Consider the following 18303-nt stretch of genomic DNA (forward strand, 5'->3'; position numbering starts at 1 on the left):
CCTAACAGCGGCGCTCTCGCCGCAGCCTCCCCCCACCTGCCAACAAGCCCGCAGCTGATAGGCCGCGGCCGAAGAAGCTGGGCGCCGATTGGCGGTTGGCGCTCCGTCCCTCAGGCAGCGGACGGGCCATGTCGGCGGCGGCCGCGGCCCGGGACGGGCTCGGGGAGGGCGCGGGCGGCGCCGCGGGCGGCGGCGATGGCGGCGGGGGAGGGATCCTGAACCGCTTCGTGCAGCTGCCGGGCAGGCCGCGGGCGGCGGGTGAGTGGCGGCCGGCGCCGGGGATGACCCCGAGCCCGAGGCCCTGAAGGGTTCGGGAGCGGGGCGGCCCCGACCCTGAGGGCTCCGAGGGCTCGGTGAGCGCAGCATCCGCATCTCAGGGAACCGCGACCGGGACAGCCCTGTTTGTAAGGTCCTGAGGGGTTCGGGGTCGGGGCATCCCCGTCTTTGGGGGTCAGGAACCGGGACAGCGCCGGCCCCAAGGCCCTGAGGGGTTCTGGACCGAGCGCCGCCATCCCGGAGCGTCAGGGGCTGGGACAGACCCATTCTTCAAGGATCAGAATTACCCATTGCCACGGTGCTCGGGACCGGACACCCCCATTCCTGGGGGGTCTTTAATCGGGGCACCCCCATCCCCGCCCTCCAGAGAGCTCTGCTGACCCCAGGCACGGGGTCCTGCTGTCCCAGGCAGGGACACGCGTGTCCCCGGGGCCCTGAGGGGACAGGGACACCGAGGGGACAGCTGTCCCTGCCTCTGGGACATCCCCGGGGGGAGCTGGGGTGCCCTAGCAGAGCGGGAATAATGGGGTGTCCCTGTTCCCCAAAGCCGGCAATGGTGTGGGGGGAGCTGGGCTGTTCCCATCCCGATGATCCCAGGGATGAGGGCAGTAATCCTTTCACAGGGATTTAGGGTCTGTAGGGTTCCCCAGGTGCTGGGAGGGGCCTGGGTGCCCCCATGGGTGTGGGGACGGGCACCCACAGGGATCAGCCCCATTTCAGCCACCCTGGATAAGGCTGGGGTGATCCTGGGGTCCCCCCAGTCTGCAGTCCCACTGGGCTGGGGTTTTGGGATATCTGCCCCATTGTATTGGAGTTTCTGGGACATCTGCCCCACTGGATTGGGGTTTTTGGGACATCCTGCCTGGGGTGTGACCTCAGCTTAGTCCTGGTCCCTGGGAAAAATGGGAAATGTTACTGGGAAAATTCCACCTCTCTGCTAGCAAGGCTGGATGCTGAAGGGTTATTCCATCGTTCCTGGATCTCTGACACCCCAAAACCCCCCAGACATTCCAGGAGGAGGCTGAGGTCCCCCCAGGATCACAGGATTGAGGAGTTGTGCAGCACTGGGGGCTGTGGGACACCCCATGCCCTGTGACACCCCCAACTGCTCTGGGCTATCCCATTTTTCCTGATCCCTTTATCTCCTCCTGACCTGGAGCTGAGATCCCAGGGCCAGGAATCCTTTCCTGCCTCTCCCATGTGAGACAAGAAGCCCCTCAGGGGTGGCAGCACCAGGGAAGGGCCTTTCCATCCACCTTCCCATCCCTAAACCTGCCCTGTATTTTCCCCCCAAATCCATTTCCCTCACTGCAGGCTCTGACTCAGCACTGAGGGTTTGCTGGGGGTGGTTCCACACCTTCTATTTCTGGGCAGATGCTCAGCCCCATCTCCCTCCTGGCCTGGAAATCCTTTTTAGGCACCCCAGGCCCTGCTGCTCTGCCCAGCTGGGTTGGGATGTTGGGAATTGCCCCCTCCTGATCCTGCACAGATCCTGCAGCTCACCTGGACACCCAAACCAGCCTGAACCCACCCCAAACTGCCTGCCAGCCCCCAGAACCCCGGAGTTTTGGAGTTTGACACCTGTGAGATCCTATTTATAGAGCCCTTACATAACCACTGAGAGAGGAATTTTCCCCCTCACTCCATTTCCTCCAGCCTGAATTGTTCCTGAGCTCCCAATTCTCCTGCAGGGTTCCCAGGTTTGTTTCCTTAGATGGAACCTCTGGGGTTTCCAGGCCCTCAGGGATGGATAAAGAGGACATGGAGCAGTGGGACAGGGTGTGCTGGGAGGGGTCATCCCAATGGAAAAAGGACATTTTCCAGTGAGAACCAGCATTCCCTGGGACCATCATCCCCTGGGAGGTGCTGGAGTCCCTGGAATGTTTCAGGATGTGAAACATCCCAGCTCCTTTTCCCTCAGGACATTTGGCCAGATGATCCTTCCAGCTCTGTGGTTTTCTATCTCCAGAATTCCTTTATTTTCCTTTGTGCCCCTTGAAAACAACCAACCCAAGGATCACTCACTTGTAGTGGTGTAAAAACCCCTTGGGAATGTGTCAGGCCTGCCCAGGAAGGGGAGGGTGGGATCTGAACACAGCTGGATGAACAAATCAATTTTAAACCTCACCTTCAGCAGTGTATTCCCAATCCTGCTTATCCAAACATTCCTGAGGGACTCCAATTCCACCAGTTCCAAACTCACTTTGTCCAGCTGTTGTGGAAAAGATGAAACTTTGAAGATGGGAGTCAAAGTCAATATTGACTTGTCTTGTCCTGAATGTCCTTCAGAATCCTGCAATGATCAGAAATGGAAAGGGAGGGATTGAATCCTGCTGTTGTGGATGTTGGAAATCCAGGCAGGAGGAAAAATAATCATTATAAGAATCAAAATAATTTCTCTGCTTTAAAAAGCAGAGAAAGGGACACATGCACAGCCCTGGGTATTCACCATGGATGTGGCACTGCCAGGGATGCAGGGGCAGCCCAAGGTGGGGATGGAGACTCCAAACCTCCCTGAGCAGCCCCTGCCAATGTTTACCCACCCTTTCCATGAGGAAATTCCTCCTGACATCCCCCCTGAGCTCCCCTGGCACAGCCTGAGGCTGTTTGCTCTCATCCTGTTGTTAAATTTCATTTTTATGGTGGAATTATTCCCTGAAAATTTTCCTGTTCCCATGTTTTGCCCTCAGGACTAAGCAAAAAGAACCTCCTTGTAAATGCACCTTCCCATCCTTCCTTCCTGCTTCTCTGGAATCTTAAACTGGGAAAATGGGTGTTTCCAGATCATATCCATCCATCCATCATCCATCCATCCATCCATCATCCATCCATCCATCATCCATCCATCCATCCATCCATCCATCCATCCATCCATCCATCATCCATCCATCATCCATCCATCATCCATCCATCCATCATCCATCCATCATCCATCCATCATCCATCCATCCATCATCCATCCATCCATCCATCCATCCATCATCCATCCATCATCCATCCATCCATCATCCATCCATCATCCATCCATCCATCCATCATCCATCCATCATCCATCCATCATCCATCCATCCATCCATCATCCATCCATCCATCCATCCATCATCCATCCATCATCCATCCATCATCCATCCATCATCCATCCATCCATCATCCATCCATCCATCCATCATCCATCCATCATCCATCCATCCATCATCCATCCATCCATCATCCATCCATCATCCATCCATCCATCATCCATCCATCATCCATCCATCATCCATCCATCCATCATCCATCCATCATCCATCCATCATCCATCCATCCATCCATCCATCCATCCATCATCCATCCATCATCCATCCATCCATCATCCATCCATCCATCCATCATCCATCCATCATCCATCCATCCATCATCCATCCATCCATCATCCATCATCCATCATCCATCCATCATCCATCCATCCATCATCCATCCATCATCCATCCATCAATCATCCATCCATCCATCATCCATCCATCCATCCATCATCCATCCATCAATCATCCATCCATCCATCCTCCATCCATCCATCCATCATCCATCCATCCATCCATCCATCCATCCATCATCCATCATCCATCCATCCATCCATCATCCATCCATCATCCATCCATCAATCATCCATCCATCCATCCATCATCCATCCATCATCCATCCATCCATCATCCATCCATCATCCATCCATCCATCCATCATCCATCTGTCACTAAACTGAACTGTTCTGTTTAGTGTTAGAAAATTGAGTGACTTAGACAAAGTCTTGAGATCCAAGGAACAAAGGGAAGTCACGGAAAGGTTTTTGTCAGAGGGAAAGCAAATCCTTGATTTTTTCTCTATTGGGCAGCTCTAAATACAGACATTTGGAATTGTTTCTAAGTGAACTTTGCCAAGCAGAATGAAAGAAGAGGGATTTTCTCCAATTCCTCAGAAGGGCTGTAGTGAAGGATTAGAGTGCTCCAGGGCTGAGCTGGTGACACACACAGTGTCCCTTTCCAGCTTGTCCTTCCACAGCCATTTCCTCCTGCTGCAGAAGCCCTTCCCTGTGGATTCCCTGTGGATTCCAGCCCAGTGGGTGCCCTGCTGAGCCTGGCACACCCTGAGCCCTCGTGGAGCTGTTGTTTCTCCTCCTCTTCCTCTCTAGGCCACCGGTGCCCCCCGGCCCGGAGCGGCCATCGCTGCGTGGCCGACAGTTCCAACCTCTACGTCTTCGGGGGCTACAACCCCGACTACGATGAGTCTGGGGGCCCAGAGAACGAGGACTACCCCCTCTTCAGGGAGCTCTGGAGGTACAACTTTGCCACAGACACCTGGCACCAGATGGGCACCGAGGGCTACATGCCCAGGGAGCTGGCCTCCATGTCACGTACGTACGGAAATCCAATTCCTCCCTGGAGCTATTTTCATCCTGCCTATTTTAATCCAGGCGGGAATTGGAAATCTGGATGCTGTTTTTCCAAGTGGGGCTTGAGGTTGGGTTGGGTTTGGGATTTTTCTTTCCATTTTTGCTCAATTGAGGCAGAAGGAAAGAAAAAAACGGGGAAAGCAAGAGGTGTTTGCCAGGTGTTTACCTTGCTGTGCTTTCAGCAGGAAGGTGCCTCGTGCAGAAATCTCCCAGCATCCAAAAATAGCTGTCTTTGTTCACTTTTCACAGCAGACCTTTGGTTACCATGGTTTTAGTTGGGATCCTTTCTCCTTTAGAGCCTCTCAAAGCCATCGATGCACGGGGTGGGTTGTAGGGAATTGGAGCAGCACTGAGCACTGCAGGGAAACCTGGAATGGGTTGGGTTGGAAGGGAGCTTAAAGAGCATCCAATTCCCATACCATGGATAGGGACACCATTCCTAGAGCAGCTTGCTCCAAGCCCAGTCCAGCCTGGAAAAATGATTTGGGTTGGAAGGGAGCTTAAAGATCATCCAATTCCATATCATGGGCAATCTTCACTAGAGCAGCTTGCTCCAAGCCCAGCCTGGAAAAATGATTTGGGAATGGTTTGGGTTGGAAGGGAGCTTAAAGATCATCCAATTCCCATACCATGGGCATGGGCAACCTTCCCTAGAGCAGCTTGCTCCAAACCCAGTCCTGGAAAAATTATTTGGGAATAGTTTGGGTTGGGAAGGAGCTTAAAGATCATCCAGTCCCATGGAGCAGGTTGGTCCAAGCCCAGCCCAGCTTGGAGAAATGATTTTGGAATGGTTTGGGTTGGAAAGGAGCTTAAGGATCATCCAATTCCATACCATGGGCATGGACAGCCTTCTCTAGAGCAGCTTGCTCCAAGCCCAGCCTGGAAAAATGATTTGGGAATGGTTTGGGTTGGAAGGGAGCTTAAAGATCATCCAGTCCCATGGAGCAGGTTGCTCCAAGCCCAGCCCAGCTTGGAGAAATTATTTTGGAATGGTTTGGGTTGGAAGGGAGCTTGAAGATCATCCAATTCCCATACCATGGATAGGGACACCTTCCCTAGAGCAGCTTGCTCCAAGCTCAGCCCAGCCTGGACAAATGATTTGGGTTGGAAGAGAGCTTAAAGATCATCCAATTCCATGGTTTGGGTTGGAAGAGAGCTTAAAGATTATCCAATTCCATACCATGGGCAACCTTCCCTAGAGCAGCTTGCTCCAAACCCAGTCCTGGAAAAATTATTTGGGAATAGTTTGGTTTCATCCAATTTCCATACCATGGGCATGGGCAACCTTCTCTGGAGCAGCTTGCTCCAAACCCAGTCCTGGAAAAATAATTCGGGAATAGTGTGGTTTCATCCAATTCCCATACCATGGGCAACCTTCTCTGGAGCAGCTTGCTCCAAACCCAGTCCTGGAAAAATGATTTGGGAATGGTTTGGGTTCATCCAATTCCCATACCATGGGCATGAGCAACCTTCTCTGGAGCAGCTTGCTCCCAGGGCAGCCCAGGCTGGACAAACCCTGCTCTCCCAGCACTGAGCCCCCCTGTTTTCCCTTTTCCCCCCCAGTTGTTTTACATGGCAACAACCTGCTGGTGTTTGGGGGCACGGGGATCCCCTTTGGAGAGAGCAACGGCAACGACGTGCACGTGTGCAACGTCAAGTACAAGCGGTGGGCTCTGCTCAGCTGCCGCGGCAAGAAACCCAACCGCATCTACGGCCAGGTAACGGCACAGGGACCCCCCAAAACCCTCCCTGTGCCCCCCCAGAGCTGCCCCAAAGGGGGAGAGCACCAGGGAAAGCAGGTGTGCTTCATAAAGAAATGAAGCAGCTTTGGTTCGGGGAGATTTCAAAGGAAAGGAGGTTTTCTGCCAGTTAGAAAGGGGAGAATTTGTTTGTTAATGGCTGGTGCAGCTGAATGAGAAAAGTGTGATTTAAGGAGGGGTTTGTAGTCAAAACATTCAAAAGTCAAAGATCTAAATGAAAATGAGGAAGGGATTGAAGGAGTGGGTCATAGTCAAAACCCAAAGTTCTAAATGAAGATGAAGAAAGTGATTTAAGGAGTGGTTGGTAGTATAAAAGCCTTCAAAACTCTAAGTTCTAAATGAAGATGAAGAAAATGATTTAAGGAGTGGTTCATAGTCAAAACCTTCAGAACCCAAAGTTCTAAATGGAGATGGAAAAAGTAATTTAAGGAGTGGTTGATAGTCAAAACCTTCAAAACCCAAAACTCTAATTAAAATGAAAAAAATTATTTAAGGAGTAGTTGATAGTCAAAGCCCTTAAAACACAAAACTCTAAATGAAAATAAAGTGATTTAAGGAGGGGTTCATAGTCAAAAATCTTCAAAACTCAAAGATCTAAATGAAGATGAAAAAAGTGACTTAAGGAGTGGTTGGTAGTCAAAGTCCTTAAAGCACAAAACTCTAAATGAAAATAAAGTGATTTAAGGAGGGGTTCATAGTCAAAAACCTTCAAAAGTCAAAGATCTAAATGAAAATGAGGAAGGGGTTTAAGGAGTGGGTCATAGTCAAAACCCAAAGTTCTAAATGAAGATGAAAAAACTGATTTAAGGAGTGGTTGGTTGTATAAAAACCTTCAAAACCCAGAGTTCTAAATGAAGATGAAGAAAGTGATTTAAGGAGTGGTTGGTAGTCAAAACCTTCAAAACCCAAAATTCTAAATAAAAATAAAAAAGTGATTTAAGGAGTAGTTGGTAGTCAAAACCTTCAAAACCCAAAACTATAAATAAAAATAAAAAAGTGATTTAAGGGGTGGATTATGGTAAAAACCTTCAAAACACAAAATTCTAAATGAAGATGAAAAAAGTGATTTAAGGAGTTGTTGGTAGTCAAAATCTTGAAAACCCAAAGCTTTAAATGAAAATAAAAAAGTGATTTAAAGAGTGGTTGATAGTCAAAGCCCTTAAAACACAAAACTCTAAATGAAAAATTGATTTAAGGGGTGGGTCATGGTCAAAACCTTCAAAACCCTAAACTCTACATGCAAATTTAAAATGTGATTTAAGAAGGGATTTGTAGTCAAAACCTTCAAAAGCCAAAGATCTAAATGAAAATGAGGAAGTGATTTAAGGAGTGGGTCATAGTCAAAACCCAGAGTTCTAAATGAAGATGAAGAAAGTGATTTAAGGAGTGGGTCATAGTCAAAACCTTCAGAACCCAAAGTTCTAAATGGAGATGGAAGAAGCGATCCAAGGAGTGGTTGGTAGTCAAAAACCTTCAAAACCTGAAGCTCTAAATGAAAATTTTATAAGTGATTTAAGGAGTGGGTCATAGTCAAAACCTTCAAAACCCAAAGCTCTAAATGAAAAAGTGATTTAAGGGGTGGGTCATGGTCAAAACCTTCAAAACCCTAAACTCTAACAAAACCTTCAAAACCCTAAATTCTACATGCAAATTTAAAATGTGATTTAAGAAGGGATTTGTAGTCAAAACCTTCAAAACCCAAAGTTCTAAATGGAGATGAAAAAAGTGATTTAAGGAGTGGTTGGTAGTCAAAGCCCTTAAAACACAAAACTCTAAATAAAAATTAAATGTGATTTAAGGAGTGGGTCATAGTCAACACCTTCAAAACCCAAAACTCTAAATAAAAATTAAAAAGTGATTTAAGAAGTGGTTGGTTAGTAAAAAACCTTCAAAACACAAAATTCTAAATGAAGATGAAAAAAGTGATTTAAGGAGTTGTTGGTAGTCAAAACCTTCAAGACCCAAAACTCAAAATAAGCAATTTAAGGAGTGGTTGGTTAGTAAAAAACATTCAAAACACAAAACTCTAAATGAAACTGAAAATGTGATTTACGGGGTGGGTCATAGTCAAAGCCTTCAGAACCCAAAGTTCTAAATGGAGATGGGAAAAGTGATTTAAGGAGTGGGTCATAGTCAAAACCTTCAAAACCCAAAACTCTAAATAAAAATAAAAAAGTAATTTAAGAAGTGGTTGGTTAGTAAAAAACATTCAAAACCCAAAACTCTAAATAAAAATGTGATTTAAGAAGTGGTTGGTTAGTAAAAAACCTTCAAAAACCAAAACTCTAAATGAAAATAAAAAAGTGATTTAAGGAGTGCATCACAGTCAAAGCCTTCAGAACCCAAAGTTCTAAATGGAGATGAAAAAACTGATTTAAGGAGTGGTTGGTAGTCAAAACCTTCAAAACCCAAAACTCTAAATAAAAAAGTGATTTAAGGAGTGGGTCATGGTCAAAACCTTCAGAACCCAAAGTTCTAAATGGAGATGGAAGAAACGATCCAAGGAGTGGTTGGTAGTCAAAGCCCTTAAAACACAAAACTCTAAATAAAAATTAAATGTGATTTAAGGAGTGGGTCACAGTCAACACCTTCAAACCCCAAAATTCTAAATGAAGATGAAAAAAGTGATTTAAGGAGTGGTTGGTACTCAAAACCTTCAAAACCCAAAACTCTAAATAAAAAAGTAATTTAAGGGGTGGGTCATGGTCAAAACCTTCAAAACCCAAAACTCTAAATGAAACTGAAAATGTGATTTAAGGAGTGGGTCATAGTCAAAACCTTCAAAACCCAAAGTTCTAAATGGAGATGGGAAAAGTGATTTAAGGGGTGGGTCATAGTCAAAACCTTCAAAACACAAAACTCTAAATAAAAAAGTGATTTAAGGGGTGGGTCATGGTTAAAACCTTCAGAACCCTAAACTCTTAACAAAACCTTCAAAACCCTAAATTCTACATGCAAATTTAAAATGTGATTTAAGAAGGGATTTGTAGTCAAAACCTTCAGAACCCAGAGATCTAAATGGAGATGGAAAAAGTAACTTAAACAGTGGTTGGTAGTCAAAGCCCTTAAAACACAAAACTCTAAATAAAAACTAAATGTGATTTAAGGAGTGGGTCATAGTCAAAACCTTCAAAACCAAAACTCAAAAATAAAAAAGCGATCCAAGCAGTGGTTGGTAGTCAAAACCCAAAACTCCACATGCAGGTTCCTGGGGTTCCTTTATTTACAATTCCACCTTTTAAGGCTCCCCAACGAGTGGATGAAGGAGGTGGGCAGGGGATGGAGTGACCCTGAGCCCAGGGCTGGCCCTGTCCTGCAGCCCCAGGTGTCCCCAAGTCCCCTCTGGTGTCTCTGGCAGGCCATGGCCATCATCAATGGCTGCCTGTACGTGTTTGGAGGAACCACCGGCTACATCTACAGCACCGACCTGCACAAGCTGGACCTCAACACCCGCGAGTGGATCCAGCTGAAGCCAAACAACATGTCCTGTGACATGCCAGAGGAGAGGTGGGCACCTGGGCAGCCTCAGGGGGCTTTTTGGGGAGGCAGGGAATGGGGAGCTTTGGGATATCTTGCTCTGGTTGCCATTTCTTGGCATTTCTCCTTTGCCTGGCACTGGTTGTGGAATTGGCAGGAAGGATTTTGGTTGCTCACATCTGTGGTTTGGTATCCAGCTGAGTTGAAAATGAAAGAATCCCAGAATGGTTTGGGTTCATAGGAATCTTAAAATAAATCTAATCCCACCCCTCTGCCACTAATTTTCTAATTTTCTAAATTTCTAATTTTCTAATTTTCTAAATTTCTAATTTTCCACTATCCCAGGTTGCTCCAAGCCCTGTCCAGCCTGGCTTTGCACACTTCTCCCTTAGAAGGGGCTGGAATATTGCTGGCTGTCCTGGTACTCATTAATCCTTGCACTTAATTATTCAATAATTGCTCTGCAATTATTGAATTTTGAAATCAGAATATCAGAATGCAAATATTGAATATTGAAATCAGAAAATGCCTTTCAGACTCCTGGGGTGCAGCTTGGAGGGCTCAGGAGAGCTCCCACATCTCCTGAGGGGCTGATGCAGCAGAGCCAGGCTTGGCAGTTCCTGCTCAAATCCCTGGGATTTGATGGTGATTTCTAGAAAATTTTCTCTTGTTGCTGATTGTGCTGCTCTGCACCTTTCAGGTACAGACATGAAATTGCTCATGATGGTCAAAGGATTTATATCCTGGGAGGTGGAACTTCCTGGACAGCTTATTCCTTGGATAAGGTGAGGCATTTGGAACCCTGCACAGGAGATTTTCCACACTGAGGAATTGCCAGCACAGCCTCTCCATCTGGCTTTGCCTGGAGGGCCTGGAAAAAAAAAAAAAAAGAAAAAGAAAAAAAGATAATTGGGAGCAGATTGTTCTCCTATTCCTGTAAAACCTGGATTTGCCACAAGTGTCCTGGTGATGAATCTGTGGCCACTTTAAATAGTGCTCTGCTTCCAAAAAAGTGGAGTCTGCAGCACTTTATGTGACATTTCATCTCTCCATTGTCCCATTTTTCTCCCTGTGTGCAGCAGGAGAAAGGGATTTCTAAATCCTTCTGAGAGCTCAAGGGTGTGGATTTTAATTGGTCCAGCTCTTTTCAAAAGCAAAATTCTTTTCTTTTTTTTCAGCTGTAGGGCTGAAATAGCAAAGCTGGGATGGAGCTTGAAAGGTGATTTTAGACGTGCTTAGTCACTGGCTGGGATCAGCTATTTTTGGGTTTCCACTTAAAGCAAAAAAGGGATTTATTCATAGAGGGTCAGAGCCTGTGGCTGCAGGATCTCATGGCTCCTGTTCCTCCCCCAGATCCACGCCTACAACCTGGAGACCAACACCTGGGAGGAAATCACCACAAAGCCCCACGAGAAAGTCGGTGAGTTTGGGCTTTCCCTCTTTCCCTGGGAGCCAGAGTGGCCACGGTGCCTCAGGTGCAGTTTTGTTGTTCAGTCTGTGGCTTTATCTGGATTTGAGATTTGGGATGAGCCCAGCCAGGGGGTTTGGCACTTTGCCTGGGAAGGGTGGCAGTGCCCAGATCTGCTCCCAGGGCATCCCAACCATCCCTGCTCCCTTTGAGGCCTGGGCTTCCCCTGCAGTCCCACAGCTGCTTCTCACCAAGCCACACTGGAGACTCTGGGGAACAAAATTCCAGCATTTTCTTCCTTCCCCAGAGAGAAAATAGGTGCTTAAAATTGCACCTTTTATACCTGGGAGAGCAGGAAAGCAGAACCTCTCAACAATGCAACTCCACGATTAAATGTTGAGACAAAATCACCATTTGCACAAGCACTTGAAAGCAATTCTTGCTGATACTGGAGACTCTGGGGAACAAAATTCCAGCATTTTCTTCCTTCCCCAGAGGGAAAATAGGTGCTTAAAATTGCACCTTTTATACCTGGGAGAGCAGGAAAGCAGAACCTCTTAACAATGCAACTCCATGATTAAATGTTGAGATAAAATCACCACTTGCACAAGTACTTTAAAGCAATTCTTGCTGATACTGGAGACTCTGAGGAACAAAATTCCAGCATTTTCTTCCTTCCCCAGAGAGAAAATAGGGGCTTAAATTTGCACCTTTTATACCTGGGAGAGCAGGAAAGCAGAACCTCTCAACAATGCAACTCCACGATTAAATGTTGAGACAAAATCACCACTTGCACAAGCACTTTAAAGCAATTCTTGCTGATACTGGAGACTCTGGGGAACAAAATTCCAGCATTTTCTTCCTTCCCCAGAGAGAAAATAGGGGCTTAAATTTGCACCTTTTATACCTGGGAGAGCAGGAAAGCAGAACCTCTTAACAATGCAACTCCATGATTAAATGTTGAGACAAAATCACCACTTGCACAAGCACTTGAAAGCAATTCTTGCTGATACTTATTTTTTAATTTATTCTCCCCAGGCTTCCCAGCAGCCAGAAGATGCCACAGCTGTGTGCAGATAAAAAATGGTAAGATTTACCTCTGGAAAATTGGTGTATCTTGTACAACAACCAGGGGGGAGTTGGAGAGAGCTGCAGGGACCACGTGGCTTTTCTGGAAGAGGATTTTCCCTCACTGACAGGCTTTAAGCTGCCCACTTGGCACCATTCCTTCTTCTGCACTGAAAAACCAGTTACAGTCTTGATCCCTCTTTTCCAAACCCTTCAGGTCAGTGGCTGAATGCTCTCTGCTGAAGGGTGGAGGGAAATGCTGGATGGTATTTCCTGGGAGTGCTGATTGTGCCAATAAAAGTGAGGCAGGAGCTGGGAGGTGCTTCCAGCCCACCAGGAGGATTTGGGAGCCCCTAAACTGAGAACTTGGGCAAAGCTGGGAGCTGGGGCTGCTCCTGGGGTTTAAAATGCCTGGAATCTGATCAAGCTCAGGTGTGTGGGCTGTGAGAGGAGGGAATGCTCTCCTGCCTGCAGTGGGGCTGCCATGGTGGCCTTGGGGTCATGGGCAGGCTGGGGAGGGGGACGTGAGGCAGAAATCCACCCTGACCCCCCCAGTGTGGGCAGCAGGAGATGGATGGGGGATCCTGCCCCTCTCAGTGCCCAACCCTGGGGACAACATCAGAAAGACCTGGAGCTGCTGGAGAGAGCCCAGAGGAATCCATGGAGCTGGGCTGAGAGAGCTGGGAATGTTCCCTGGAGCAGGGAGGGATCCAGGGAGAGCTGGGAATGTTCCCTGGAGCAGGGAGGGATCCAGGGAGAGCTGGGAATGTTCCCTGGAGCAGGGAGGGATCCAGGGAGAGCTGGGAATGTTCCCTGGAGCAGGGAGGGATCTGAGAGAGCTGGGAATGTTCCCTGGAGCAGGGAGGGATCCAGGGAGAGCTGGGAATGTTCCCTGGAGCAGGGAGGGATCCAGGAGAGCTGGGAATGTTCCCCTGGAGCAGGGAGGGATCCAGGACAGCTGGGAATGTTCCCCTGGAGCAGGGAGGGATCCAGGAGAGCTGGGAATGTTCCCCTGGAGCAGGGAGGGATCCAGGAGAGCTGGGAATGTTCCCTGGAGCAGGGAGGGATCCAGGGAGAGCTGGGAATGTTCCCTGGAGCAGGGAGGGATCTGAGAGAGCTGGGAATGTTCCCTGGAGCAGGGAGGGATCTGAGAGAGCTGGGAATGTTCCCCTGGAGCAGGGAGGGATCCAGGGAGAGCTGGGAATGTTCCCTGGAGCAGGGAGGGATCCAGGGAGAGCTGGGAATGTTCCCTGGAGCAGGGAGGGATCTGAGAGAGCTGGGAATGTTCCCTGGAGCAGGGAGGGATCTGAGAGAGCTGGGAATGTTCCCTGGAGCAGGGAGGGATCCAGGGAGAGCTGGGAATGTTCCCTGGAGCAGGGAGGGATCCAGGAGAGCTGGGAATGTTCCCCTGGAGCAGGGAGGGATCCAGGAGAGCTGGGAATGTTCCCTGGAGCAGGGAGGGATCCAGGAGAGCTGGGAATGTTCCCCTGGAGCAGGGAGGGATCCAGGCAGAGCTGCCAGCACAGGGCAGGGCCTGCAGGGGCTCCAGGAGAGCTGCAGAGGGACTGGGGACAAGGCCTGCAGGGACAGCACCCAGGGAATGGCTCCCACTGCCAGAGGGCAGCCATGGGTGGCATCTTGGCAATGAGCAATTCCTGCCTGGGCTGGCATTGCCAGAGCAGCTGGGGCTGCCCCTGATCCCTGCAGTGCCCAAGGCCAGGCTGGAGCAGCCTGGGATGGTGGGCTTGGAATGGGATGGGCTTGAAGGGCCCTTCCCACCCAAACCATTCTGGCATTTGGGACACTCAGAATCCATCCCCAGGGGTTTTTATGGAAGTTGGGGATGGCAAAGGGAAGGGAGACCCTTCCTGGAGTGCTGAGATTGCCAGTGAAGCCCCCAGAGCCCAAAATCCCTTCCTGGAGAGGAGTCGGGGTGGGGATGGATCCAATGCCAGGCTGGGAGAGCTGGGAATGGAGGGAATTCCCTGGAGAGGGAGCCTGGGCTGGGATTTTGGGAAGGGATTCCCAGAGCAGCTGGGGCTGCCCCTGATCCCTGCAGTGCCCAAGGCCAGGCTGGACACTGGGGCTGGGACAGGGGGAGGTGTCCCTGCCCATCAGGCTGGATCTGGATGGACTCTGAGCTCCCTTCCCAGCCAGGCCGGCTGGGAGTCTTTAGGTGGTCTCTGCTTTGTGTGTCCTGGTCTGGGAGCTCCTGGGAGCCTTTTCTGAGGTGCAGCAGTTCCTGATCCCAAACCCTGTGGGAGGGGGATCCCTGAGCTGTCCCCAAGCTGTCCCTGGCTCCTGGCAGCTCCCCATGTCCCCTCTCTCGCAGATGTGTTCGTGTGTGGGGGCTACAACGGAGAGGTGATCCTGGGAGATGTTTGGAAGCTGAACCTGCAGACTTTCCAGTGGGTGAAGCTGCCAGCTGCCATGCCAGAGCCTGTGTACTTCCACTGTGCTGCTGTCACCCCAGTAAGTGACTGCTCCTGTTCCTCCAAGCACTCTTACCTGGCTGTGGGCTGCAGACAGAGCTGCTGTTCCCAGGGGAGTGACCTCCACTGCATGCAGCAGCTTTTGGGAGGCTCCTCTTCCTGCTGCCCTTTGAGGAGTGCAACCACACTGTGGATTTTGCTTTCTGAAAGAAATAATGCAGAATTTGAGCTTTTAAAGCCTGTGTGGGAACAGCAGTTCTTGCTTGTAAAATAAAAAAAACACAAAAAGCACAAATACTCCCTGAATAAAGTGATTTTATCCTGGTGAGAGCAGCTTGAGGTGGAGGATTGGATGTTTCCAGCCCTTTGGAAGCCACTAAGGGATGTTGGTATTGCCAGAGCTTTTGGCCTTAAGCAGAAGGCTGGCATTGGTAATTACCAGGCAGCAAGAAGTGCCTTTGGCTGTGCCCTCACCTCCCTCAGCTCCTCAGGGCAGAGATCACATTGCTTGGTGTCACTGCATTTGGGGAATGTTCCAAATGCAGCTGTTCCTGGGAATGCTGATAAAGGTGTTTCCCAGGCAGCTCAGTGTTCCCTGGACAGCTGGAATGCCCTTTCTTTGCCAGCCTGTGGGGAAAAAAACCCACTCAGCAGCTGAGTTATTGCCATCTCTGTGTTCCTGTCATCCCTGGAGCAGGCTTGTGCTGAGCCAAGGGAATGCAGGGTGGCTGTGTGAGGTGGGTGGAGTTTAAAAATACATTCTTTTTAGCTGGAACACGAGTAGGGCTCTGCCACACTCCTAAAATGGATTTATGGGGTTGGAAATCACCCAAACCTCAGAGCAGAGCGCTCAGAGGTGGTGGGTGAGTGGTTTAGGATGAGACATGGCCCTTCCAGCAGTGATTCCTCCTTGACTCAGGGGATCCCAGAGTGAGTGGCTGAGGCAGTGCCAGCCCTGCTGAGGGGTGGGAGGTGGGAATAAAGGCCAGTCCTGCTTTTCCTGCCTCTCTAACTCCTGTCCCCCTTCCCCTGCCAGGCTGGCTGCATGTACGTGCACGGAGGGGTGGTCAACATCCACGAAAACAAACGGACTGGCTCCCTGTTCAAAATGTGGCTGGTGGTGCCCAGCCTGCTGGAACTGTGCTGGGAGAAGCTCCTGGAATGTTTCCCTCACCTGGCAAGCCTGTCCAGATCCCAGCTTTTGCACCTCGGACTGACGCAGGGACTCGTGGAGCGACTAAAATGAGCAATCTCCCCCTTCTGTCCAAGAAGAATTCCCCCTCCCACCCCCTATTTATGGATTCCATGGATGGTCTTGCTAAGAACATGGAGGAACCTGCTCAAGGCCTTACTCAGCAAATACATCAATGCCTTTCCAGACATGGTTACTTTCAGTCATTGGAAAAAAGGAAAGTCCCCTTTTTATTTATGGAGCTCTCTTACACTGTTAATCCAAAAGTATTTTTGAGACTAAGCAGCCAACCAGCAACCTGTCATCAGCACACGCTTGCAATTAATTGGGGAGCTTAATGAGTTCCTGAATGTGTGAGCTCAGCGTGGCACCTTCCCCTTGGTGCTCCCACCATGGCATCCAGCGAGGGACGCGATGCAGAGCGAGCACCAAGCTGCCCTTTGCCAGCCTGCTGAGCTCCCTGCCTGTTCCTCCAGCCCTGCATGTGTCCATGGGCACGTTCCACCATGTTCCACCATGATTCCACCATGATTCCACCATGATCCCACCACGATCCCACCCCGAGCCTCCGGAGACGCTGGAACGTCGCCCAGGCCAGCCCAGCCCAGCCCAGCCCAGCCCTGCAGCTCCCCCGGTGCAGTGTCTGTGTCCTCCCCTCCTCACAACTCAAAGGTTTGCTTGGAAGACTGGGGAAAAAGTTGCCACTTAAGGGATTACTGTGTAGTTAACTGGGGGTGGGCAGGGAAAGGTTTTCCTGAGGCTTTTTGAACTTTTTCAGCTCGCTTTGCACCCACAATGAGCTGCAGCAAAAACTTACCCTGTGGATTTCAGAGCTCTTTGAACCTGCTCAGCATCTCCCAGATTTTGGTTTGCCTTCCTCCCACACATCCCAAAAATTGGCTTTTTTTTCTTCTTGTTTCATGTTCCCCTGAGGGTGGGAGATGTGACTCAAAGCTGGTTTGGGAGTGGCTTTGTGGGTCACACAGCATCCAAAAAGGGGAGAGGGAACAACTGTCCCTCCTTGTGGGGACAGGCATTGTCTGTGCACGGGAAGGGGTGGCTCTGCTCCTCTTGTGCTCTCTACACTGCATTTGTTTAAGTGGCCACTGAACTCTGAACAGCTCCAGGCATGAGGTTTGTGCAAAATCCTTTTCAGTTGGAGCCCATTTTTAAGTGCCTTTTGTTTTTAAAATCAGCTTTTCCCAATGCTTTCTTCTTCATCAGAGGCAGAGGTTACACTCTGAGGTTTTAGTTTCTTTTTAAGAAATTGCATTTATGTTTAAATAAACCATAGCATTGTCTTCATGTTGTTAATCCAAAGGTGCTGCCTGCTGGAGTCTCTGCCCCCACATAGGGAACTCACCCCTTGTCCCAAAATTAAGCTTCCCCTGGTGTTGAGAATAGATTTTCCTCTTTCTCCAGCTTCAGTTGCTGCTTTTTTTCCCCCTCAAGGCTCAGAAAAAGTCTGGGCCTCACAGCTGAGGCTTTCTCAGGTGCTTGGACCGCAGGAACTGGTGGGAGCTGCTTGGAGCTCTGCTGTCTGCATGCCCTGCATTGCACCTTCACAGCAATTGTGCATTCCAACCCCTCCTGTGCTGCCTGGATGCAGACCCTGCTGGCAGCAAGGGCTCCCTGCTCTCCTGGCCTGCCCTGCAGGGACCTGCAGGACCATCCCTGCAGCTCCTTCCATGCCAAGCTGAATATCCACACTTCCATCTTTGCCTTGTGGACCTTGGTCCTGGAGCAGCCCGGCCGTCCCTGTGCTGGTTTTTCTCTCAGCAGCTTTAAAGAGCAACTCCCCTCATCCCCAGGGTGATCCTGGAGCCATCCAGGATCTCTGAGCAAGCACATCCCTCAGGTTATCAGGTTGTCCTTACTCTGGAAATCTCTGGAGCTTCTGAGGTTGTCACAGAGCCTCTGTCGATGGTTTTGGAGCAGTCTCGGGACTCTGCAGAGCTCTCAGCTGGTTGGAAGCTGCTCCCACTTTTCAAGGGATGACCATGGGAGAACCACAGGGCTGTCAGTCCCACTGCAGTGCCTGGTAAAACCCTGGAAAAGATGATTCTGGGAAATACTGAAACCGCTCAGGTGGAGACAGCACAGCCATGGGTGACGAGGGAAGTCCTGCTTGGCCACCCTGATCTCAGCACAACCCACCTGCATGGTCCTGGAAAGCCAGAGATGGAATCTTCACACTTCAGCATCCAGGACAGGCTGGGGAGCAGCTCTGGGGGTCCTGGTGATGGGACAGCAGTGCCCTGGAG

The 18303-nt window shown here is 49.6% G+C and overlaps 1 protein-coding gene across 1 annotated transcript; it reads left to right on the plus strand.

The window, feature by feature from the left end:
• The first annotated feature begins 91 nt into the window (after positions 1-91).
• On the plus strand, positions 92-17359 carry KLHDC10 (kelch domain containing 10). The gene is made up of 9 exons (XM_074540339.1): positions 92-258; positions 4442-4663; positions 6266-6420; positions 9821-9969; positions 10640-10724; positions 11293-11359; positions 12386-12433; positions 14748-14887; positions 15884-17359. Exons 1-9 carry the CDS (start codon positions 129-131, stop codon positions 16091-16093), a joined length of 1206 nt encoding a protein of 401 aa, XP_074396440.1. The 5' UTR covers positions 92-128; the 3' UTR covers positions 16094-17359.
• The last annotated feature ends 944 nt before the right edge of the window (positions 17360-18303 follow it).

Source organism: Zonotrichia albicollis, chromosome 4 (assembly GCF_047830755.1).
Source record: "Zonotrichia albicollis isolate bZonAlb1 chromosome 4, bZonAlb1.hap1, whole genome shotgun sequence".
Taxonomy (NCBI): domain Eukaryota; kingdom Metazoa; phylum Chordata; class Aves; order Passeriformes; family Passerellidae; genus Zonotrichia; species Zonotrichia albicollis.